At 41.7% G+C, this 26,743-nt stretch overlaps 3 protein-coding genes across 3 annotated transcripts in view; 2 read left to right on the forward strand and 1 right to left on the reverse strand.

Annotated features, from left to right (window-relative positions):
* LOC308083597 (uncharacterized protein) overlaps window positions 1–2,310 on the forward strand; it is a 31,013-nt gene extending 28,703 nt beyond the window's left edge. Inside the window, exon 17 of the mRNA XM_080425912.1 lies at window positions 819–2,310. Within this exon, the coding sequence (XP_080282038.1) occupies window positions 819–1,052 (234 nt within the window). The 3' untranslated portion in view covers window positions 1,053–2,310. The remainder of the gene's footprint in view (window positions 1–818) is intronic.
* Window positions 2,311–14,424: 12,114 nt separating this feature from the next.
* Window positions 14,425–20,304, forward strand: echdc1 (enoyl CoA hydratase domain containing 1). Its single transcript, XM_080426041.1, has 6 exons — window positions 14,425–14,497; window positions 15,919–16,094; window positions 17,050–17,192; window positions 17,394–17,446; window positions 17,779–17,859; window positions 18,118–20,304. The coding sequence occupies exons 1-6, from the start codon at window positions 14,433–14,435 to the stop codon at window positions 18,542–18,544; spliced, it is 945 nt and encodes a 314-aa protein (XP_080282167.1). The 5' UTR covers window positions 14,425–14,432; the 3' UTR covers window positions 18,545–20,304.
* Window positions 20,305–21,752: 1,448 nt separating this feature from the next.
* Window positions 21,753–26,426, reverse strand: rnf146 (ring finger protein 146). The gene is made up of 3 exons (XM_080426647.1): window positions 26,275–26,426; window positions 25,502–25,557; window positions 21,753–24,572 (listed from the first exon to the last, which is right to left on the reverse strand). The coding sequence occupies exon 3, from the start codon at window positions 24,558–24,560 to the stop codon at window positions 23,463–23,465; it is 1,098 nt and encodes a 365-aa protein (XP_080282773.1). The 5' UTR covers window positions 24,561–24,572; window positions 25,502–25,557; window positions 26,275–26,426; the 3' UTR covers window positions 21,753–23,462.
* Between the last annotated feature and the right edge of the window lie 317 nt (window positions 26,427–26,743).

Consider the following 26,743-nt stretch of genomic DNA (forward strand, 5'->3'; position numbering starts at 1 on the left):
CCTCTACTCACTCACACACACACATTTGAAATATTTATTTATGTCCACATAATAAGAAGTACAGGATGTACAAAGGACATAAACACTGCCAGTGCAGTCAGATGAAGGGAAAACAGTTAGTTACAAAGCGCATGTAAAGCAGAGCAACGTAGCACACACACACACACACACACACACACACACACACACACACACACACACACACACACACACACACACACACACACACACACACACATGCACACACACACACATCCACCTTTCCAGAAAATCTCCTCTTTCATCGTGAGGGCCTCTTTTTGGAAGTGGTTTTCAGGCCCTCGCGTTACTTGTGATTACATCTGCAAACAGCCAGCTGACTGAATGCCCTTAGCAGACCACAGGAATTACGTTTCAGATTTGTTTTTTCTTCTGAAATTGTGGGAACGATTATCAAGCCAATTTAATCTTGCCACTCAGAAAGAATGCAGAGGTAATCTCTGTAATTCGAACGGATAAAAATGTTGATTTAACCTTGACCAAAGAGTATTGAAATGAAATGGAGAAAAATATAAATCTACAATCTAACTATATACAACTATTCTCTTGCATGTACATTTTTGTTTTTCACTGTATCTTCAATTTCTTTTCTTTTGCCACAGGACAAGACAATGTATTGACCATTTTATTTTAAATAATACTTGTTGTTTTCCCTAGGGGCAAGAATGGGACTACAGATGGGACAAGTGACAAAATGTAAAGTATTTGAGCTGGTGAATTTAGAGGTTGATTGGAAGGGTGTGATAATCCTTAATGTTAATTCATTGATTTCTCCTCAGGAAAACAAAGACTCTTCCATCTCCTCTTCCTCCGACCAGAAGAACTTCTCGAGGCCTGCCCGGCCTGCAAACCGACGCCTCCCTTCCCGGTGGGCCAGCCGCCCCCCGTCTATCTCCTCCTCCACCTCCTCCTCGCCCTCCACCACTCCTGTTGCACCACCCTCTATCCCACTGAAACACATCTCCTCCTTCTCCTCCTACTCAGCCTTTCACATGGAGACAGTCATCATTTGAACTGTCCTGACTGGTCCCTGCGATGCAACAAGATGCCTTTGCTTATCACCTCTAATCCCCCAACCCTGAACCTTGAGTCTCCTTCCAATCTCCATGACCTCTGTACATACCAAACCCAGTCTGTCTGCTTACTCCTACACTATAACCCCCAGAGTGTTCATTTAACTCTGAGAGTGTACAAATGTAACCAAAATGGACCCGAAAGTACTGAGTCAGAAGTGCTTTAGCCTTGAGTTCACCAACTTTTAGAATGTATTTCCCATCCAGTGGAGCTTAACAAGGATCGAGGCAAAATAACTATTCTGTACATCTGAAACCGTTTCATATTATACAGTATCTCAGCTTATCGAGGTGTGCTCCGACAACTTGCCAAGCAACGTGAATAGCCTCAGAGGACAGGGAAAACATCACTTGCGAGGCAATTTAGAATAAGTGCACCTCATGTTAATGTCAGCCATTTGAAATAATGTGCTTTGCTCAGGTCTGGAGCCTAGCCTTGACACGTGTAGCCTTGCAGGTCTAACTACAATGGACTCTTTAATAATGCCCTTTGTTATAGCTACATGTACACTGTAAAAAGTAATGCTAGCTCCTATTAAAGTTTTTGTCCGAATCCATTCGAATTCATCTGCTTTTCAATCAAGTCTAAAATCATTGAGGTATGGTGTTTTCTTTTTTTTACCAATACACAAAATGTGACAAAATGTATAGTATGTTGAATTTAGGTTAAGGTCCGCTTTTAGTCAACTTAACATTTTCTCTAACATTACTTTTCTCAGTGTAGTGGAGAAGTAGAGAAGTATTACTTACAGTGATGACTTGACCTCTCTGTGATGATTTATTTCTTATTCATGGCTTTACACGTTACATAATTATAACAATGCAGATGTCCCACATTATCTGATATCAACAGATATGCCTGTAACGTCCCCTTTTCTACCTTTGTACCAAAGGCTGGTTTTCCTTCATTTCAGAACAAATTACATTATGTTTTACATTGGTTATTTTTGCTCTTTACCCATTGCTACAGTTTTCCAATCATAATAGCCAATACCGTAACAGTATTCATGCGAGCCCATTTTGAATGAATGCATAACCGAACTTCTGAAAACAGGAAATGAACAAAAGACTTTTCTACTTTTACTTACTGAATGGACAGATACATATCAATACAGTCTGTTGGGTTAATGTGGTGAAACATATCATGATGACAGTGATGCCTTTGCTGTTCTTTTTGTGTAATAAATGTAATGAGGAATTTCCTGTTTTTCTTTTTGCGTCACGGACTGAATCGGAGCATTATAAATTGTGTTCTCATTCAGTGTTCTGTTTAAAGTTCCAGTCACTTTACCCCTTTAACTTAACCACTTGAACCCCAGCATCCATATTCTATCCATATCCTGGCGGGAAGAGATTTGGTGTAAAAAGCCATCCAAGTACAGAGCCAACTCAGGTCCAGTTTACTAAGTAAGTGAAACCCTATATACTTCATTGACCGGGGTCCCCCAGGGGTCTATGCATGGTCCCCCTCCTTTTCCCCCTCTACACCAAATCTCTTCGCAGGAAAATAGCCGATCTACATGTGAGCTTGCAGATCGGCACATTTTTAAAGTATGAAATAAGGCTTAAGTTGATCAACTTTGTAAAGGAGTGCCTGTGAAAGCACTACCAAAAAGATATTGCGGTATGATGAAATGTTTTCCTTGCTTTTCCTCTGGCGGTTAGCAGCACACACTAGACTAGACAAGAGTTTCTTAAAGAATCGATAACTTCTAAACATCTGTCAAAGTCTTCAGTAATATTAATACTAATAATAATATTGATGATGATGATAATAATAATTATTCCCCCTCGCTTCCTCCTGGGTGCTATCTCAGTCTAACCACTATATAAATAGCCGATATCTTCAGCAAAAGCTTTCCCCACAATAACAGAAAACTGAGAATACACTAGTATAGAGCCGTGAGGGACTCAACCATACATATGGTGTTTAAGTGGTTAAACCCACAGCATTTAAAGAACAGGACCAGACGACTCATGAGGGTTGTCTGGCTCCCTTAATCTTATTGGTTGACATCCTAGGTGACACCGTGATGTGAGTGATGACTGTGGTGAAGTTTGTACGTGACATTGGGACAGTCCATCATTGTGTGTGTGTGTGTGTGTGTGTGTGTGTGTGTGTGTGTGTGTGTGTGTGTGTGTGTGTGTGTGTGTGTGTGTGTGTGTGTGTGTGTGTGTGTGTGTGTGTGTGTGTGTGTGTGTGTGTGTGTGTGTGTGCGCGCGTGTTTTCCTCCCTGCACATATGTTTCTGTCTTCGAGACAGGTCATTCATGGTCTCACATAAACACAAATCTCCTATAATCTGCGGTGATGAGCTGAGAAAATTGTTATACTCAGTCTCACCTCTTTAACTCTGTCTGTCAGTCTATGGCACCCCCCCAGGCACACACACACACACACACACACACACACACACACACACACACACACACACACACACACACACACACACACACACACACACTCCCCTGGCCCTGAGACACCTAACCCCTTAGTCTGAAACTTGCCACCATGTTCTGACAGAAATAGCAGGTGAGACAATGTTTTGGTGCCAGAAATCCTACCCCGGACCGGTGCTGATATAAATACTGTCATCCTTTCCAGATGCCCAGCCCAGCATTCTCCTGCACGATGTGTTCCTGTTTGTATGTCTGTGTCAGGTTGGGTGGGAGTGTAGCTTCCCATTATTGGCCGGGGATCACATCTGGGGGATCCAGATTCTGGAATTGGTTATTTTACGATCATTGGTGTAATTTTCAACATCCCTTTGAATCCCTTATCATATCTTTTGATTAAATTGTTACCAGATAGAGCTAGAGTAAACAATTTATCTGTGCAAAAAATCTGTGCACTTATTAACAATACCCTTTCAGACTCAAACAATAAACACAGAAATACAGTTTAATACATTTGGGGGTAAAAACAAAAGACTGGCCTTGCAGAATCTATTCAGAACCTATTAAATAAAGGAACCAGCAATCGAACCTTATTACCCACACTCATTGTCCAATAAACCACAGAATTTGAGCAAATAGTTTCTTTTTTAACAGCTGTGATATAATAGTATGTTTTGACTGTACTGTACTGTACACACACATGCGCGTGTACACGCACGCACACACACACACACACACACCTATAGGTGCACCTTATCAGGAGTAGCTCGGTAATAGTAATATCTACACATTTTCCATCCTCTCATGGACCTTATTAGAGTATTTATTTACATACCCATGAAACCTGATTCTGTTTGACCGTCTTGACAGCTCACGCTCCGCGGAAACCTTGTTTCAACTTCCAATCTAAACATGGCTAGGATCGCTCCCCAAAACAGAATGAATAGGATTTATTTCATTTTGTATTCGAGATTATTTATCAGCAAAACTGTAGTAAATAATCCTGCTTCAAATAAACAGTTATTTCAACGATCACAAGCTGATGTCCAAGTAGTAGATTCAACATACTGTTACAAATACACAGTAAAATCCTCAGTGTTAATTTATCCATTTGTAACTCTGATAAGATAAGTTTGTAATTTAACACTCTGAGGTAAATTAACACTGAATGTCTGCCCTAACCAAGGGGCTAGCATTCCGGTTGTAAATTGAGGCTATATAGGAAATGACAGTTCATATGAATGGCCTGTAGTCTCGCTGTTTCACCTCTGCTGGTGTCAGAAGCAATTAGGCTCTATTCAAGTTGATGGGTTTTTGCCAAACTTTACACTTGATTTTATTACCTTAATAAACAATGTGATAAATATTATATGCTTCCAGTCGCTAGTTTAATGTCTTCTTTCAATCACCATGATATGCGTTTTGGTAAATTATGGTCCCATTTATTTTAAAATTGATGATAAAGTAGGGTATGCTTGTGATGATTTGATTGACTACAGCTACACACAACCAATAGCATTAATTCCCCACCCCCGCTCTGGTCCCAACCAATAGCATTAATTTCTGAGTAATTTTGTGGGACTAGATATAGAAATATGGCGGAATTGAAATTGCTGAAAAATAGGCTTCTACGGTCTGTAGAGTCTATGGGTGTAACGCTGTCCATATATTTTTTACAGTCTATGGCCCTAACAGTGGAAATGTTCTCACTGGCCTCCATATTGGCCCTGTGGCCTGAGCCCTCCAGTCCCACTGAAAGAAACATTTTCTTTCCTTGATCCACCTGTGGAGGTACCTTTGGCCCAGGACCCACCAAATACTTTGTGCATAAAATAAGCAATAAATAGAATCAAGTGAGATAACATGTCTCTATGTATACTGTTCATCAATACAGTATTCCACTTTTAAAACATGCTAATGATCAAAGGAATCAGACAAGGTATGTCAAGGTCACACATACTTTACAACAGTTACACCCTACATGCAAAAGGTTAAAATAGTGCTGTAAATATCTTTTACAAATGGCACCTGGAATTGTTACATAGCTTGCCTTAAGATTGTGTCGAGCATAAAAAATACTCACCAAAAAAGAACGTTAAAAGAAACTGTGACCCGCAGTGTGAAAAACACTGATCTGTACACTCATACAGGAAACCTGGAGACACCAGAGGACCCCTGGCACCTGCCAACCTGCCTTTCTTCCTGCCCTGAAATAGACGCTCACTCTCTCTCTCTCTCTCTCTCTCTCTCTCTCTCTCTCTCTCTCTCTCTCTGTGTGTGTGTGTGTGTGTGCGTGTGCGTGTGCGTGTGCGTGTGTGTGTGTGTGTGTGTGTGTGTGTGTGTGTGTGTGTGTGTGTGTGTGTGTGTGTGTGTGTGTGTGTGTGTGTGTGTGTGTGTGTGTGTGTGTGTGTGTGTGTTGTGTGTGTGTGTTGTTCTTATCTCTGTGGGTTGATTTTAGAGCCCTGCTGACTGCAGCACATTCCCAGACTTCCTGTAGAGCCCTGGACAGCTGCATATTGATCGGTGTAGATGCATCACTTTGAGGGCCTCTCTCTCACACTGCGTTAGTCTTTCTTTCTTTCTTTCTTTCTTTCTTTCTTTCTTTCTTTCTTTGTTTCTTTGTTTCTTTGTTTCTTTCTTTCTGTCTCTCTCTCTCTCTCTCTCTCGCTCTCACACACACACACACACACACACACACACACACACACACACACACACACACACACACACACACACACATCTTGTGTACGCTTAAATGCAGTCCTATAACACATATATACGTATGCACATAATGACAATGCATGAACACAGAAACGTGTGTGCCGCACACTCACATCTCCCCTATAGTCTCTTTTTTGTACACTCACGCTGTCTGTCAGGGTCTGTCTCTGGCATTAGGCAGTTTGTAATTTCAGACTCACTTCCATTATCAGGTACAGGCTCTGACAACATCCTCCACTCTCCTGCACTCAGGGATGGATCATAAAACCGCATCACCGGCTTCAATCAGAACAACTGCAAGGACTGAGCAAAGGATAGATGCAAGAGGCAGGCCTAGTGAAAAGATGACCTCCCAAATCTATTCTATTCAGGCACTGTACTTGATAGAGCAGTGGTTCTCAAAGTGGTCCAGGGACCCCCAGGGGTCCTTCAGGGGGTCCCCAGCAAAATGTGTTAATAATATAGCATCAAAATCACTTTAACCACTTTAACCCTATACACTTGCTTACATGTACGTGACCGTGTATGTGTAAGCAACTTTCAGCATCGTTGAAACACACTGAAAATAGCTGATATACAAGCTCATAATGCATCGTGGTGTGAAACGTTGTAGATCTGCTAATTAAACAAATCTTGAAAGACATTTTACGATACGATACGATACGATACGATAATACTTTATTGTCAGTTCACACTGAAATTTGTCTTGCGACACAGCAGCCATGTATGCAACAATAAACATGACATAAGAAAACAAAACAAAATACATACATAAAGACATACAAAGACAAGAGCAATGTCCACCTCTCAGCCTACCCCAAGCCTACAACTCCTGATTAAGCCTCAATGTCGTCTGATGGACAAAGGACCTCTTCAGTTTGACCTTATTGTATGTAGGAACACTGTATCTCCTTCCTGAAGGCAGCAACCTATATTCTCCATACAAAGCATGGCTTGTGTTTGAAGTGATATTCCTTGCCAACCTTATCATACTGTCATTATACGTAGATGTATAGAGCCTCTGAAGTGGTTGTCCAACAATCTTTGAACAAATGTTCAGTTGCTGCAGCAGTTGTGACTTTAAGGCTACAGACAGACATCCATACCAGGTGGTACTACAGTACTGAAGAACACTCATAATAACAGAAGTGAAAAACAAAAGAAGAATCTGTCTACTAGCACCAAAAGATCTCAGGCGGCGAAGGAAATAGACTCTTTGCTTTGTTTGAAAGATTTTGATTTTTTTTAAACACAAATCTCGTACGGGGGTACCTAACACAAAATATTCTCAGATGTGGGTCCGCGGACAATTACATGTTAATTTGGGGGTCCTTAACATGAAGGCGTTTTAGAACCACTGTGATGAAGTGATGCCTAGAGACAGGTTGCGGGCTGTTGACCCAGTTGTCTATACTGTACTCAGCAGGAGAGAGAGCTGCCAGTCTGTCAGGATTGGAATGTCTGCCTGGGAAGAGTCCCACCGACCTTTTAAGATTCCTTCCTTGCTTTTAAATAGATTCTAGAACCGTGGATTCTAAAACAGAGACAGAGCCACTGGGACGGCCACTGTATCCTATAGCTGATGACCCTTTAACCACATGAACCCTAGCGTCCTCTATTCTGGGCATGTTATAATAGGCGAACATTCGTCAAAATCAAGCAATAAATAAATTAGTCAACACAGCGATGCGTTGTGAGCTTGTAGATCTATTGTAGAGCTATTTTTGGTGAAGAATTTGGTGTTGACTAAAGGGAAAAAGGGACCCCTGAGGGACGTTCTCAACAAATATATAGGGTTTAATTTAGCTTAATACTTAATATGGCACAACGCTATTGCTTGCCAAAATAATTTTGTCACACACACACACACACACACACACACACACACACACACACACACACACACACACACACACACACACACACACACACACACACACACACATTGTTAAAGCACCAAGAAAAGCAGTGTACATTCTCTACAAGCTATTTCTGATTCCCCCCCAGTTTGTTTGCCCAGAGCAAAGTATTACATTGGAGACGGGTGGAGGATGTGAAGAACGATTTACATCCCTGGAAGCTATAGATTATTTCACAGGACAGAACATAGCTCAAGCTCCTCTACCTCTGACAGTAATTCCCTGTTCTCCTCAGCGCTCATCTCTGTATGTCTCTCCTTCTCCATGTCTCTGCCCATCTGTTTTCCCACTGTCCTCATTTTCTTTCTCTTTTTTGTCCAAGTCTCTTTCATTCTGTCTCTTGCAGAGATGATTATATCGTCGCCGTCGGGCGGACAACTTGTGTATCCAAGACCGTTGCTTTTCAGGAAATGAGAAAAATAATCTGGCTATTTTAGCTACTTTTGTGTGACACTGTCCTACGATGAAGTATAAAATAGGGAATTCATTTATGAATAAAACATAAAAAGCTGAAATATGGAGATGCAAGGTTTCAGTCCGACATGATGGATGAGATGGTTATATCTTGCTGACTGGGTGTCTGCTTGACCCTGTACCTCTAACCCTGAATAATTCACAAGAATCTAACAAAACTTTACACACCTCAATGCTGCTGGCGTTGGTTTTAGAATCACTGACGTCTCGTGTGACACATTGTTTGAATAATGCACCCACATGTCTGCAGTCGTTTATGCCTGTCTGTGTTTGTACAGTAACTATGATCCCACTGCAATTCTTACCCTTTACTACCCACTCAGAAAGGTGCAACTCACTCTGAGTATGATATTACATGTTTCTCGAAAGAGGTGTGGTGTAGCCCAATATTCACTACAGTATTATCGTAGGCAAGATTTTTTCCTACCTGTAACATAGCCCAAATTGTAACTATAACATGGATATATTATGTCTAACCAGAAACGTATTATAAACATCATCAATAGATGAGACATTTTAGATATTTCAGCTGGCCAGAAAATAAAATCCTTATCCTAAAACTGTAATGACTAGTGGGTTTCTGACCCGAAGGAGATGTCATGACGACTTTCTATAGGAACACTCTTATTTGTACCAACTCAGTTCAATGTTGTTCCTTGCAACTACCCCTAGAACTCAGTGTGTTTCCCCAAAACACAATACTAGAACAATAATGCACACAGATGTGCCCCAAGGCCTGCTGGGTATCCTTTCCTCAGCCAGTAAGATCCTGGACCGCTACACAATATCTTAGGGGTTCTGTTTTCCCCTGTAACCCACTCACCCAAGTCCCAGGATGCTATGGTGGATGCCTCCCTTACTTCCCCAGGGCCCCAATCATCTGATGCCCCAGTGTGTGGGCCGTCCGGTGAGGAGGATCTCTCTGTCTCCCAACCTGGTTCTTTTTTTTCTCAACTGGGTCGAACGGCCGCAACAACACCCGAGACAAAGTCCTCTCCCATGTATCCAGGCCCGTTTCTGGTGCTGTTGTCGGGGGGCCGTGTGCATGCCACATAGGACCCTTAGTTGGTGCCGTGGTCACGGCTGTGTCCCAACAGACCCATGCTAACCTGATAAACTCTCTGGTTGTGACAACATTTAAGGCGTATATAGTCACTGTGTCTATGAAAGGCTCTAGGAATGTCTACCACCACTACCCATCACTCAAGCAGATCCAGCCCAATGAAGCAGGCATCCTGGATGTTGGCCAGCCAGAACGTGTGGTGCAGTCTTCTATCTAATCTATCTAATCTGCATTATTGTGGATGACCGCAGTGCTGGACCACAAGGCGGACCATGGGAAGTGAAGCTCCCGTGTCAATATTGGCCATTTGGCCTGGCACTTGGATATTGTACTTCAGCTGGGCCTAGCTGACCCAGATGGTGTTCCCAGAGAGGAGGAAACAGGCATGGCTGCATACTCAGGGGCATCAGGGTTAGGGAATTGCAGCAGTGTCCGTGGGCTGACGAACACGCTCCAAAGGCGGTTGGGCCGGAGTCCATGCATGAAGGCCTGCAGGGCCAACTCCTTCTGGACATGACGTGGGAAGGCGGGATAGCTGCGTTGTATCCGTTCATTCAGCTCGGCGGCATTGGCTCTTATGCTCTCCTTTTCTCCGCTCCATCAAGTGGACAGGCTTGAAGGGAGACCAACCATGGCTTTCACATCTTACCCTGGAGAAGCTGCAGTTTTTTTTTAAATCTCTTCCAGCAAGATCATACCACTTCTGATACCAATGTAATTGCAACTAACCCTATGACTCAGGGTGTTTCCTCCAAACACACACATAAAATAAACAGCTGAAATAAACTGAACACAAAACAATGACATTAATCACAACCACACATACCCTCCCCAACACATTCCCATGGTGAACAATAACACAATAATGGAACAATAATGCACACACGCAGATGCATCCCAGGGCATGATGGGATTCTTTTCCTCAGCCACTAACAGCCTGGGACACTACAGTATTTCTGAGTGACAGGTCTTAGAGAGCACCTGGGAACATCAGGTAGGAAACACATGTAGCGGCAGTGGCTCAGGAGGTATAGGGGCTGCTTGAGAAGCGGAAGGTTCCCAGTTTGATCCCCGGCTGCCAGTGGGTTAGTGTCGAAGGGCCCTGTCTTGCGAGCCGCCTTGTGCCTAAACCTTTTAGGCATTGTTTACTATATATATATATTTTTTTTTAATAGTTCAAATAGCGATCTACAAGCTCACAACGTGTTGATATAGATCAGCTATTTTCACACATTTCTTTCTTCTCCAAAATACAAAAAATGTCTAAAAAGTTTAGGCATAAGGGGTAAGGCGGCGTGCAAGATAGGGCCCGAAGTGTCCTTGAGCAAGAACCTCTAATTGCGTCCAATGAATAGGTTGGTGCCTTGCATGGTTTCCTGTGCCGTCGGTGTGTGAATGGGTGAACGTATCCTAATGCACATTGTAAAGTGCTTTGGATAAAGGTGCTATATAAAGGCACCATTTACGATATGACTCTTCAGACTAGTTTTTGTTGTATGAATGCACTATCTGCCTAGGGCCTTGGTTATACTCCATTTTCACTAATGATTTACCGTTGTGTGTAAAGAATGTTAAAACTATTATGTATGCTGATGACACAACATTATACAGTGCCGCAACATCTGAGCAAGCTGTAACTGACTCTTTAAGAAGTGCCTTAATAGACATCTATAAATGGATTGAATGCAACAAGTTGGTGTTAAATATTTCTAAGACAAAGGCCATTGTGCTTGGATCAAGACACATGTTGGGCAAGAATCCTCTGTTAAAACTGTCAATTGGTACCACACAAATTTAACAAGTGAATACAATAAAACTTCTGGGAATAACTATTGACAGCTCTTTATCTTGGTCTAAACATATAAACAATATTGTCATCAAAATGGGAAGAGGAATAGGGATGACTAGGAAGTGTTCTGGTTTCATCACTCCCTCTATAATGAAATCAGTTATTCATTCTTTAGTTCTGTCCAATTTAGAATATTGCCCTGTAATCTGGTCGTCAGCTACAAAAACTGATTTGAAAAAATTACAGGTTGCTCAGAATAAAGCGGCTCGTCTGGCACTAGGATGTTCATACAGGACAAGTATAAGCTATATGCATGAACATCTGGCATGGCTAATGGTTGAACAGAAATTATCGGTGAGTCTTCTAATGCTACTGCGGAACATTATTAGCACCAATAAGCCGCCTAGCTTGGCTAAACAGTTACACATGACTTCAGAACATGGGTACAACACCATAGGGGAGCAGCTTCTGGTAATTTAAAGGTAGGGTAAGTGATATTTTTTGGTTAAAACAAAAAGTTTTTTGTTAAAAGGTTAAAGCACTATATTCTGATAGTAATCATTGCTATAGAGTGTTTGTTCAGTAACAGGAGTCTCCCCGTCTCTCCAGCTCTTTAATAAACAGAAAATACATTTTCCGGTAGGTGTCAAAATCTCAGCCAATCAGGAGAAAGTACCAATTTTTAAGCTTCATTTTAATAGTGTTCCAGTTCCAATTTTGCATGCTTATTTCTTAGTGTCATCACTTCCAATTTCACTTGTTTAATCTATATCCTGATAGAGTTCTCTATCCTGATTGGATAAAATTGGAAACGAAACTGAAACTGAAACGAAAATGCGTTTTCTGTTTTATAAAGAGCTGGAGACAAGGAGACTCCTTTTACTGAACAAACACTCTATAGCAATGAGTACTATCAGAATATAGAGCTATTTAACACTTATTTTAACCAAAGAAAATCACTTACCCTACCTTTAAGAACAAAAACTCCTAAAACGAATTTTCTAAAACTCACTGGTACATACAGGTCAATAGAACTCTGGAATGCTCTGCCCAAAAACATCTTGTACAATCCATAACAAAATTACATTCAAAAAACAAATTAAGAGATACCTTGCAAGTAACTTGTCAAGTATGTAACTGTTATTTGTTTAATTTGACTGGATTGTTGGATTTGATTTTAAAATGTTAATTTGACTTTTTGTATTCATTTTTATTTGTATTGTTTATTTGTATTTTTTATTTTACTATTATTTTTATTTTTAGTTGTACTTTTGTATTGTATTTGCTTTGTTCAGGACCCCAGGAAGACTAGAGGCTCATTCATGTGACTCTAATGGGGATTAATAAACATAAACATAAACATATCTATGCAAGAATCTTTACTTAGCCAGTAGGCTATCCTGCACATCTATCTGTTGTCTGTGACAAGGCAGCCCTGCATGACAAAGCACAGCGCAATTTAATCATCCCAAAAGGAAATTGTGGTCTTTATAGTTTCACAAACACACAGCACAATACTGAAAAAAATATTTGCCAATAGACCAAAAGATGTGACATAATAGTACGACTGCCATTTCCCTGTGCCAACAGCTGCATTTCAAAGCCATCTCTCCTTCATACTGAATAAGGACATGCCATGCTCAAAGTCTTCCTCAGCAGGCTGTGTTTACAAAATGTTGAGTCAGACAAAGACCAGATCATTCTTTGTGGTATATAGGCTAGTCCTAGACCTATGATTTATTAACTCACAAATCACTGTACACTGAGAGGCTAATGGGGTTTTTATGAAAGATGCATGCACAACCCAATAGCCAAATCTTCATTGTGAAATCAATGGACATGACTTTTTACCCACACTTCCATTTGGTGTGGACTGGTGTGGACGAGCAGAAATAAATACACAGACAAAGCCCATGCTTGCTGCAAGGGTGTCATTCTGCCCCCCAGTGGCGAAATGCATCACATTGCAACAGTAGGCCCTGGATTGGAAGCTTTCCGACTACTAGTTCATGTTTCCGGGGGGACAGGTTTCATTGAAACACAGCTAGACTTTCACAGCAACCAAGGTTAGCAGTTCATATTTCATTATGTTGTGTGTGATGTTGCATCATTACGTTGATAATGTGCTCCAGATGTAAGCCTCGTTGTCCGTTAACTAAAGGCACACCAAATACTGACATTTTCCACATGACAATGAATGATAGATCAGGTGTAAGATGGTGAAGTAAGCAGTTCTTGAAGTAGCAAAAACTGATAAAGGAATGTGATGCAGCTTGGAACCCGTTAGAATGATACTAAACACTGGACTGGGTTCACGGATTATAGAGCTGCAAGCTCTTAGATCCTATTTTTAATATCTGGCATCTAGAGTAGCAATACCAACCCTTGACAGCCCATTCATCCAAACAGAAAAGTCCTATCTGATTGTATTGACGTTAAACTCAATAAGAAACATTGCAGCTGTATAAAGCTTGGATTATCAGGTGTAGATGGTGAAGTGGAAGCAGTTCTTCAAGTAGTAAAAACTTCTAAATGACTGTGTTGCAGCGTGGAACTCGTTAGAATGATACTGAACACTGGACTGGGTTCACCAGCAATTCTTAAATGCAGTGGTGGAAAAAGTATTCATATTTTTTACTTAAGTAAAAGTATCAATACTGCAATGTAGAAATACTCTGTTACATGTAAAAGTCCGGAATTCAACATTTACTTGAGTAAAAGTACAAAAGTAGGTATCAAAATGTACTTTAAGTACCAAAAGTAGAATGTACTCATTATGCAGAATGTCCTGTTGTACAAGTTTTCAAATGTATGAAATTATAACATACGTATAGGTACTATCACATTAGTTGAATTTCCAGCGTCTATAATTATTTGTTGCCCTGTGTTTATGATAACCTTCCTTGCTAGAAAGTCGATTAATTTGGTGTTCTCCTCTCCATCTCCAAGCGCAGAAGGATGGTTCTGTGTGCAGTGAGCAGACTCCTCAAGAGAAGTGTCAGCAGCAGGGGGTCCTGGAGTAGGTAGGAACTTCTCCTCTATAGGATCCTTTAACCACATGAACCCTAGCGTCCCTATGGGCATGTCATATAGGGTTGGGATCCCGGAACCGCAGGAACCGGATCCAATATTGAGAAACCATAATCGGTTCCCTCACATTTGGAACCGTTTCCCGGAATCAGTTTTATCCCACTGTCAGAGCTGGTATATGGACTTCACGTCTGCTATACAACTACAATCCTCAAGTCCTCAAACTTTTTAATATCAAGGACCATCATAACTCTGAGAGTGTACAAATGGAACCAGATGGACCCGTAATGTACACTCTCAGAGTTACAGACCTGTAAGGGACCATTTGGAACCCCCTATAGGAATTGTTAAAGGGAATTAACCGTTAAGGAATCGGACCGTTAAGAGGGAATCGTTAAGGAACAGTAATTGTTAAAATCCCAAAGGATCCCAACTCTAAGGTCATAACAGGCGAACATTCTGCAAGAATAGCCAATCTACAAGCTCACAAACGCTGTTGCCTTGAGACTCGCTGTTAGATCGGCTATTTATGGTAACGATACTGTATTTGGTGTAGACAGAAAAAAGGATAGGACTACGTATAGACCCCTGGGAGGACCCCGGTCAATGAAATATACAGTATAGGGTTTTAAGTGGTTAATTCACCAAAAAATATATATTATAATACAATATTTGTTTTATTGTTATACAAGCAGCTTGTTAAATCTATATTGTAAAGTTGAAGTTGTCAGTATGTTTGTCTTTTACACTCGCCCACAACCCAGGTTTTTGATTGATTGATTTAATACTTTATTATTCTGAAATGTGAACAGCACGTGGTACCGTCAGACATTAAGGCTAAAAGGATAACACAAAAAAAGTCCCTGGGGACTTGTTTCCATTGTGCTGAAACTTTCCATAGTAGTGTAGTGTGTTATGATCCGGGGAAGGTCATGGTCATCAACTTTTTGAAATGTTTTATATTGTAATTAATATTTAACTTATTAAACCTTTTGCCCGTGACCTCCCCCAGATCACAATACACCATTATGGAAAGTAACTATTGCACTAAGTAGACTGTATTTCTCCAGGGGACATGATACCACTATAACAAACTGATTTATTTAGGTATAAGGCCCGTTTGGCCTGTCTGTAGTCATATGATTGCAGCACTTATGTCCCTTACGAAACATTTATACTCCTTTTTTCTTTCTGTTCATGAATTCTACACCACCTGCTCTCTTAGCTCTAAACATTTTACAGCTGAGCATCGTCAAGTATGTATTTAATACTGGGGTTGGCAATCAGATCCTGTTCCTTCTGTAACAGCAACCTCTGCAAATTCAGAGAGCCAAGGCACAGGGGTTAAGGGATCTCCTATGCATGATGCAGGAGGAATAGGGTGTCATGTTCTAACTATCTCTATTCCTCTCAGGCCATTTCAGAGACGGAGCAGTGGTTGGGTTTACTCCAGCAGCCATGGTTTCAACCAGGATGAGGTCAGAGAGAAGCTGCAGGCTTTTCCTGGAGGTTCCATTGACCTGGTCAAACAGGAGTCTGGCATTGCGGTGCTGACCATCAACAACCCCGCTCGCATGAATGCCTTGTCTGGTACGAATTCTGCAGTGACAGTGTTATACTGTGGATGTATCGGTGGAGTTATGGATGTTAGATCTTACACAGATGTTATATTGGTACAATGTGACATTCTTGATGTGCGTCCAGGGGATTTGCTATCCAGGGATCAAAGCTGCTTTGTGTGTCAATCATTTTGAAGTGTTGATGTACTGTAAATGTAACAGAGTGGCTCAGAGCCGCTGCCTGATGACCAAAATCCTAATATCTCCCCCGGTCAAGGGGGAATTGTCTTTTTAGGCTAGTGGTTAAGATGTTAAAGTTCCAGATAAACAGTAGAACTACTATGTTTTCAAACTGCATTCATATAATTTAAAATTGTAAAATGTCTTATTCCTCTATACTGCCTAGTTTTGTTTTGTTTTGTTTGTAGTTTAAGAGCTTTACTTTAGTAAAGCTCTTAAACTAGTCTACTAGTCTCTCTGGTACAATACATGTTTAGTTTTGCATTAATATTGTATATCGTTGCTGTCGGGTGAAAACCTCATATGTCCAAAACTGTTATTTTTCACGATTCAAATTCAAAAATAGCAAAAACAGCAGATCTACAAGCTCACAACGCCTTGCACCGCGACACGTTGTGAGCTTGTAGATCTGTTATTTTTGCTACTTTTGTGTCACACTGTAGTTGTGTAGTATGATGAGGAAGGCCGTTCATTTACAAAAAAAAGTTGAAATATGGAGATACAAGGTTCCTGCCTGACAGTGACGATATGCTACTCTTAACTAGCATTTCAAGGTGTGTGACTTAACATGATGTGATACAAGCTAGCTGGACCGAGGCTAACACGACTCATCACTTTTAGACCTTCTCTTATGCAAATTTAGACAACTTCAAAGTAATTCCAGTGCAATTTAGTTTAGTATGACTCACTTTAGCAAATGAAGGACTAAACACTTAACTGCATACATGTTGTTTATTCCCTTCCAGGTAGTATGATGGTGGACCTGGAGGAGAGGGTGAGCCAACTGGAGACTTGGACAGAGGGCAAAGGACTCATTGTCCAGGGAGCGGCTGGGACCTTCTGTTCTGGTTCAGACCTCAATGCTGTGAGAGCAATATCTAACTCACAGGTTAGAAACATACATATTTTGTCTCTCTGCCACGCCCTGCCTGTCTCTGACAAGCTCTGTCTCACCCTGGACCGTATGTTTCTCTCCTTTGCTCTCTCTCTCTCAGCTGTCTCTTTTCCATTCTATGCACAGGTGGTTTGGATTTCTGTACTGTACCTTTCGATGACTTTGATTTTGTGATTTATGTATTTGTGCTTGTAGGATGGGATGAAGATGTGTATGTTCATGCAAAATACTCTGACCAGACTGTTGAGGTAAGGGCTTCTGTCTCTATGACATATGGCAAGTTATAATCAAATAAAGAGTGTAGCAAAAATATGGAATGTAGCTTAAACTGTTTCAGCTTAGGCCATATATCATACATACTGTGAATGTTGACTATTTTAAGTTATTTTTTCTCAAGTCATGAAAATGTTACCAAGTTTACCTGTACCATTCAGTCAATACATGTTAATACATAAATGCATTATTAAAACACAACGCTTACATAGCTTTACAAAACAATTATGGCGCAGTGATATGTGTGTCCTATGTTTCTAAAGCAAATTGTATACAGTGTAACACTGCTGTTGTTTTCCCAGTGCAGGTTGCCTCTGATCTCTGTTGCACTGGTGGAGGGGAGAGCACTGGGAGGAGGTTCAGAACTCACCACCGCCTGTGACTTCAGGTACACAATGAGAAAAGACTTGTGCATGCACGCGCACGCACGCACGCACGCACGCTCGCACTCACACACACACACACACACACACACACACACACACACACACACACACACACACACACACACACACACACACACACACACACACACACACACACACACACACACACACACACACACACACACACACACACACACCCTCGTTTCTGTACTTATTCTTGTTCTTAAGTTCTAGTATCTGACTCCCACCTCCACTTGTAGGTTGATGGCTAGAGGCAGTGTGATCCAGTTCGTACACAAACACATGGGCCTGGTCCCGGGGTGGGGTGGTGCGGCCCGCTTGGTCCACATCGTGGACAGCCGGAATGCCCTGAAGCTCCTGTGCGGAGCTCTGAAAGTGGACCCCGAGCTGGGCGTGCAGATTGGATTGGCAGATGGAATCCTGGAAGTCTCCCAAGCAAAGGAAGGTGAAAACGGCTCCGTGAGTCTTGTGGAACAGGCAGAAAACTGGCTGAGTCGCTATACAAAAGGCCCAGCCCCTGTAATCCAGGCTATGAAGAGGGTAGTGTTGTCAGGGAGAGAACTCTCGCTGTCAGAGGCCCTGAGGACCGAAAAGGATGTATTCGGGACAGTGTGGGGTGCACCGGCAAACCTGCAGGCCTTGGCTGGCAAGTCCAAACACAAGTGAGGTCCACCCAGTTTCCTCAACAGTAATTTAGTGCAAAGTTGACAGTTGACTGTACCTGCTGAACAGAGGTGTCTGGTTTTGATGCTTCTGGGAAATGCAGCAATTGTCAGAATGCGTATTGTGAGTATATCACACAGATCTGAAACTTATGGGAAACCTCTGAAAACCATCTTGCTCTTTAAAGTCTCAGACATTACATAATGTTCCTGCAATAAACTTCACCATATTCTCAAAAAATTATGGCCTCGATTTAAATGTGGAAAGGTTTTGCAGTGGCAGTGGAGTGACAGATGATTGACAGATGACACTACAGGATTTATTGCAGAGTTACTATTCAATATTCAGGACAAACTTGCTGTTCTAGCCACATTTTCAAGATGAAGTTGTGAGAAAGCTGTTGATGCAGAGTTTCCAAGCACACTTTCAGATAGTATATACAGATAGCATATCATTGGAACTCTTTGGTCAAATTAAAACTAGCCTGGCACTCTGAGATATTCCTACCCTGGCCTGTGCATAAGCAGGCAAAGCCTTTGCCAAAAGTGCTGCTGTTCCCCAGGTGGGTAACGATCCAGTATTTGTCCAATATGTAGAAGATGTAATGTCTATTCCTCTACATTGATTTGAGTAGGCATTTGTGGAAATTAATACAAATGGAAAAATATTCCATACTAGGTCAACTGTAAACAAATTTTCATCGAAATCCAATCAGATCTTTCAGAGCTATGGCTGGTACGGACCAATTTGTATTCCACTCTGTTAGAAGAAGATGTTAGATGTTACGAGGGGCAAGTCATAAAATGACTTCCAAACCACTATTAATTGTAAGATAAAGTGCTATGTTTGTTTGTGTGGTTTTCCACCATGACATTGGTTAATCATTCCGTTAACCACTTTAACATTATAGGTCATAATTTATAGTCATAGTCAATTATTGTCATTATAGGCTAAATGAAATAAAAAAATAAAAATCTTTTAAAAATAGAAATATATAAGTTAACGCACAGTTTTTTCTCCACAATTTAGTCGTTATGCCAAGTGATTCCTCCCCACACACATTTCTGTGTTTTTGTCACTGCTGTATCTTACTGGCTCGCCTGCCAGAAGGAGAACGTAGAGCCTTCGTCCCACTCCCTGCTGCCAGGTGCCCCAGCCCGTAGGAGTTGGCCTACATGTATTGACTAATATCACCCTCCCAAACATGCGACAATTGTGTTTGTGTAGATGCACGACAAAGCCGGATTCCCCGTGGTGGATTCGAACCCCCAGGCTCTGCAGTGGTGGGCAGGTACTTTACCACTGCGCCACCCAGAACTGCTATTTTTTTAAATCATTTAGACATTCTTTGTGTTTAAGTGGTTAATCGTCACAACAGCAGACACCACAGCTGACACATTGTAAACACTGATACTGTGCCTTTTTTTGTGCATCGCCTGTTATGAGTAAGCAAAACAACCATGCTGTTTTGTTTTCAGTCCAATTCTGATATATTGGACAGGCCAAATTCAGATTATCAGTATCATCTGACCTGAAATATGTCAGTCTTCCTTCATTGCTGCTCTGTATACAGATGAAGAAATTGAGGAATTTGGTTTTAAATGTCAAATGTCTCTTGAGAGATGACGGTCATCTGACATTTTCACCACCAAATTGTGTACTTACTGTGACAGTCACCCAAGGCCCATTCACTGAATGGTTAATGTTGAATTGTGCACATCTTAAAATGTGTTGACTGTACATAATGAAGGGGTATCCTTGGAGTGAGTGTGATTGATATTTGTAATAAAAACATTATGGTTGATGTACTGTGTAATTGCATAATGTTTGTGGAAAAGAAACTTGCAGCGCCCTGTATTTTAGAAATTGATTAAAATGGCGAACCAAAACCATGCTACATTCCAGAGATGATTTTCTGTATTCCTCCTGACGATGAGATTGTTAATGATTAGAACAGATCATGCTATCCTGAGCCTAACAATAGCACATTAAAGTAGATGCCCTCAGAATCAGATACTGATGAGGAATATCAAGCTTTCATTCTACCTCCCCCTTTAGTGTTAACGTGAGAGTCAAAGTTAATCTCATAAAATCCTGCATTCCAAATATTTCGAAACATTTAGAACTGATTTGTAACTTAAATGTAAACCGACGTGTTTTTCACTTGCACATATCAGGGCTGCTTTCGGCTTTCTATACAAATATATTACTGAACAAATGATGCAAGCACAAACAGAACTGTTGGGCAGACAATTCCCTGGAGGATGACGGGGCTCGTCTCCTGTTCCTTTTACAAAGGTCATTTATTTCCTGACCAGGCACAAGCCTGTGGTGCCACTGTGGACAGAATAATACCAAACAACCACAGCACAGGTGAGGTGAAATCGGGAGTCATGTTCTTACTCTTACCACTAACTTGTTTAAGTGGACCGTTTTATGTAAAGGCCATGAGTCATCATAGTACATCAGTTGACAACTTGACATTAGGCTAAGTAGTTATAGACTATTAAGTAGACGGATGTTTTCAGTTCTATAAATTCCATTATTTACTTCTGGAGGTCTGAGATGTTTGGGAGCTTTGCATATGAGTTCCTGTGGATTCAGCATGTAATGGACAATGCTAATAATTGCCTTTTTTTGTGGAAATGTAGTTCAAATGTTGCTTTGTCCCGCTCGAAGGAATTTAATATGCAAAATGTGTGACAGTTTTGATTTGGGTATGTAAATAAAAGTGTGTTTGAGAGATTTAAAAAAAACATAACATTTGCTGTAGGCTATTGTGTGGAACCTCATGTACAGCCGTAAAATATATCTTGAAAGATATTCAGATACTTGGATCGACTGTAAATGTCCAAATCCAATCAGAAATCTTGGAACTATGGCTGGCAAAGACTGGTTTGTATTCCACTCGGACAAGATGTTACTGTGTATGAGGGACAATTCACAATGTGCTTCCAAACCACAAATAATTTCAAGATAAAGTGATATGTTTGTTTGTGTGGTTTTCCACCATGACATGTACCATTCCGTTAAGGCTGACACTTCCAACAATGTCAAGTAACAGTTTCACTATAAACTGAGTTCTATTGTGCAATACAATGGGGGGGAAACCTTAGATTCAACTGGAAAACAGCACAAAATCTCATCCTTTAAGGTTGATGAAATGACAATTTATTCTTAAATTACAAACGGTGAAATCAAGCAAAGACTGTTACAGAAAGTTACGTTTACTTTATTTTTCAGAATGAGAAGTCTAAAACTGAGACACTGGAGGAAATGGTAATGTATGCATGTAAGAAATGTTTAAAAAAAAGAAAATAAGGGAGAGAAACACCCCCTCCCCCACAAAGAAATATATTTAAAACTTAACATTTCGGGAGACGGCCAATAGTGATGGCTTGCTCTTGTTCTCTTACTGCCTTAGGAATGAGACAAAACAAGAGAAGATTTCCAACCAGAAGAAAGGCAAAAACAAACATTTATTCAAACTAAATCCTAAAATCAATGCAACATCCTCCTCCCCACCCAGTAGTGTTAAAAACAAACTGTCTTCAAACACATGCACATTAACAAACAGACTAGCCTTTCAACATGGGTAATAATGAACACTCAAAGACCATGTTTTTCAACACACCAATTAGAACACGTTAGTCAGGGCTAGAAAGAATACTGGAAACCGACACAGAAGATTAACACCAAGATGATTCATATAAAAAATGGCCAATTATCTTCCCGTTATGTCAGAGCAGAGATTGAAATAAATGGGATCTGCTTTCGTTAATGAGCAATTATTTGCAACATGTTTCTTAATAGATTCTATGTAAGACACTTGAAAATGTTGCAGGTTAATTGATGTAAAGTCGAAAACGGAACCAAATCTCAAGCAGCCAGATGGTTTTGCTGATTTCTCTTTAAGGTCTGCATTGTGAAATATTGAGTCTGAGCTTGCAATATTTACATCGCTCATGGGGTTACAGCCCTGAATCAACAAATTATTAATTTAAGACCAGCTTTGATTTCAGATGGAGGAAACAAACTGCCACTGTACTAAAGATTTAAATTTTAAACAGTAACCGTAAATTGAAAGTATGTTTTCATCATTAGATAAATCTGAAGCAAGGAATTACTATAGGGGATTTTAAGGGTCTTAAAAAGCCAAGCTTTGGAAAGCCTGCGTGTGTCTAAGCTGTAGATATTCATGTTAAATGTCCGTGGCTGTCTGAGCCCCATTACAATAACTCCCTCTTGTGTGCCTTGTTTCACAACTTGATGTCACAGATTTGGACTGGGACTATGAAACCATCCCTGGGAATCGTGATTATTAATAGAAAGACAATGGGCATGAATGAAATTTACTTGAATCTTCAACGTGAATTCAATGTCCCCCGCCACTTTTGTGTGGTTCTGCGGCGTGGACAGGCTCCGGGGCGACACACATCGCGGGTCTCACTGCTGCTCAGGGGAACATTCTTGTAAGTTTAGTTGTTGTACTTTAATCTTAAATGTAAATTTGAATGTCCCCGTCGATGTGAACCCAGTGTCCTTTAACCACAAGCATACTGGAAGACCAGGCTGCTATCTTAGCAAATGGCAACGGTATAAAAGGCATCATCATCATTAAGTAATTACGCAAGTCATTACCTAAGTTACATAGGCGTGCCATTCCCTGCTCCGATGACCCCATAATAGTCGATCTACAAGCTCACAAGAACGTGGATGCCCTCTGTTTCTGAAATGGGTATGAACACGCTGAAGATTTAATTTTACTGCAAAAATAAGCACAAATGATAAAAGCTTGTTTTCCCCCAGCGATATCAAGTTCTCCACCAACATCAGATCTGTGACAGTGAAGTGAACAAGGGCATATGAGAAGGAATAAATTAATGGAATGGAACATAGCCATTTAATGAGGTTGAGGACTTCACACTTCAGTCACTGTACATTGGCCATCAGGCATTCTGGACCTTCCAGTGCCCCTGGAAGATGAGGAAGGGTCAGAAGACTCTGCCCCAGGGGGGACTCTGTCTTCTGGATTCAGTCTTTGCCTCCTTGGCCTCATCTCATAGGGCTCCACACGCTCGTCGTCTCCACCCTCTTCCTCATCTTCGTCGTCGTCATCCTCTTCTTCATCATCGCTCCAATCGCCAGAGCCAGACTCTTCCACAGATGTATGAGGGTCAGAGGACCTAGAGGGAGAGGCTTCCTCCTCTTCCTCCTGGGCAGGTATGGGCCTGGGACTGATTTGCAACTGGGAGAGAGTGTCATCCAGAGAGGGGCTGCTGCCGCCAGGTTGGCCCCCAAGAGAGGTGGGGGGTCTGGTGGGAGCCGGGGGGATCGTGACCTGCTGCTGTGCCCCTGCTATGGTATCAGCACCATCTGCAGAGTTTTCTCGACCCGTTGCCCCAACAGCCCCAGCCTCAGTGTCCAAACGCAGTCCCGCCACCCCCTTCTTGGGGATGTCCACAATGTCTCTCTTCATCTTGCGCCTACGACCGTGCTCGTTGCGCCGATATTGCACCATGTTCTCCAAGTCGGCCACGTACAAGAAGCCAGCAATGAGCATCTCGGCCGTCTTCTTGCCCTTGGAGAAAGCGTCCTCCAGCTCGCGGCTGGTCCGCTCGTCATACTGCCACCAACCGTTACGCCCTTCATAGTACCAGGCGTGATCCCCCGCCGACGGCCGTCCAGCCGATGCCTTCAGGTCCTCCGGGGAGAGCAGCGTCGGTCTCTCCAGGAAATCCTCAGGCACTTCCTGTCTGCAGAGGGCACATCGCTTGCTCTGCCAGGACGCTCCCTTAACACACAGGAAGCAGAAGACATGGCGGCAGGGCAGCTGCACCGGGTGGACGCAGCTCTGCAGACAGATGGCACACTCTGGTACGGGCAGAGCCGGAGAAGAGCCGCTGGAGCCAGAACACGATGATTCTGCACTGTTACCACTTCCCCCACCGCCGTCGGTACCCTTCTTGCTGGATGGGAGCGAGCCAACAGAGTGGTCTACCTCGCTACAGCTAGCCATCCTGGGAAAGTACTGTGGAATAGGGAACATTGAAAGAGCATTAGAAATGGTAGGTAGTAGGAATATGGTTTCTGTTGTGAATGATGTCACATGCCTATATGGACATCCCTGACGGCAGAGAGGGAAGGGGGGGGGGGGGGGGGGGGGGGGGTTGCAATACCAACCCTTGACAGCCCATTCATCCAAACAGAAAAGTCATTTTTTTTGTTTCATAAAAATCCACCGTAGACATGTTATGAGCTAGTAGCTACTTTCTGTCAATATATTCCGTGCAGGTGATTATTTTCCTATGTGTCAGAGCCAGTTTGGAAGCACAACGGCCTGCTGCCTCCTGAATTATGTGCAATTTAGAAACAGGTGGTATGCAGGACCAACGAGCACTTACAAACTTGCAGAATTAGAAAAATAATCACCAGGACGGAATTTATTGACAAACATTTTGCTCATAACATGATAACGGTGGACTTTTATGAAACAAAGACTTGACACATACAAAGAGGATAATCCAAGCTTTCCGTACAATCTTGGTGAGTTTAACATCGTTTAATACAATCAGATAGGACTTTTCTGTTTGCATGAATGGGCTGTTATGGGTTGGTATTGCAACTCTAGATGGCAGATATATATGCCATCTCTAGAGTATATATAGCATCTGAGTTGCTGGCAGTTACCAAGTACCTACAGCAACAATTCTTGTTTGCTAGCTCGCTATAATACATTATTCTACACTCGATCATGTTTATTTTCTTACAATAATGGGAGAATAAAAACACTACTCTGTGAATTGAGTACAAAGGACCCCAATGGAAACAAGCCATAGGCTTTCTTGGGTTTAAAATCCTCTTAGCTGATCTTGCATTGAACTGCACTTGCATGTGTTTTTTTTTTGTTGCAAACTGCTAATTAAGTATTCAATCAATCAATCATTACTAGATACTTACTACGAGAACCGTTAATGTCGGTGTATCATTAGGAGCGCTGTTCTTCAAACCAGCCACTGACAAATGGAAAGAAAAGACAGTGTCAACAACACGATCAAGTTACGTTACATCCAACACAAAGACAGCTAGAACTTGAAATGCATGTCTGTTATTTTGGGGCCTCTTCATTGCGAATATTTTAATCATAAACAGTAGAGAGTTGCCAGGTTTGATAACATTCCCTACGGGGTCACACGTTACTGGCTGTCTGATATAAGAATACAAACAATGACATTGTTGTGTTGGATTACCGGGGAAACGACTGTTCTGTTGGTTACAGGGAACTGTTAAATCAGTTGTTTTTTTGTCTTGACACTTGTAAACCAACACAAACAGCTCATGACAGCCAGGCAGTGACAATCCTTTGTCTTAGTTTATATTGTGGACAAAACGTCAGTTAAAAGTGAACTGATAAGTTAGTTAGCAAGCTAGTTTGGGAAAAATGTAAATATGCGTGACGTTTTCTTTTGTTACAAAAACCCAAAGACAGCAACGATCGAATGGACAGATTTATAATGACTTGATAAAAAACAATGAGCTGTTGTTATGATTAGCATTGGAGAAAAAAAACTCCATTCCAGCAAATAGACGGAGTTCAACTGACAGTGCTAACTGGTTAGCCTAAGTGTTAGCACAGCTGGGGCGATACAAACAGCTAGCCTGCCTGCCTATTACGTATCGAACATATAAACACATAATTACCACACACATATATATAGATACAATCACATTACCTGCCGTGTCACTGGATGTTGTTGTCTTCTTGTTGTATATATAGTATCAGTTCGTGCCACTGCTGTTTCCAGCGGTTGTTTTAGAGGGGAGACTGTTGTCGAAATGCTTTGCTAACTGAGGCTTTTGTTTTCCTCCGAAAAAAACAGAATCCGAGACGAACAGCCCCGATTTATATTAGGCTCGCCGTACGACGGTGTCGCGCGCGGCAACAATAGCCGATCTACAAGCTCACAGCGCGTCGCGGACGTGACGCGCTGTGAGCTTGTATGTCGGCTATGTTCGTGCTGAAGGAGTCGACCCGTCGGAAGTGGGCGGGGGCGAAACTACGTAAGTGTACGCAATGACGCGCGTAACGTTATCAGTGTCGTTGCCAGGTCTGCTTATTATAAGCGACTTTGGGCTTGTTTTTCTGTAAAGTCGCTTGGTAGTGTTGCGTTTTTTTGGGCTTGTTTCTAAAGTGTGTAGTTG

The sequence above is a fragment of the Gymnoscopelus braueri genome (genome assembly GCF_963280865.1).
Source record: "Gymnoscopelus braueri genome assembly, chromosome: 4".
In the NCBI taxonomy this organism is placed as follows: Eukaryota; Metazoa; Chordata; class Actinopteri; order Myctophiformes; family Myctophidae; genus Gymnoscopelus; species Gymnoscopelus braueri.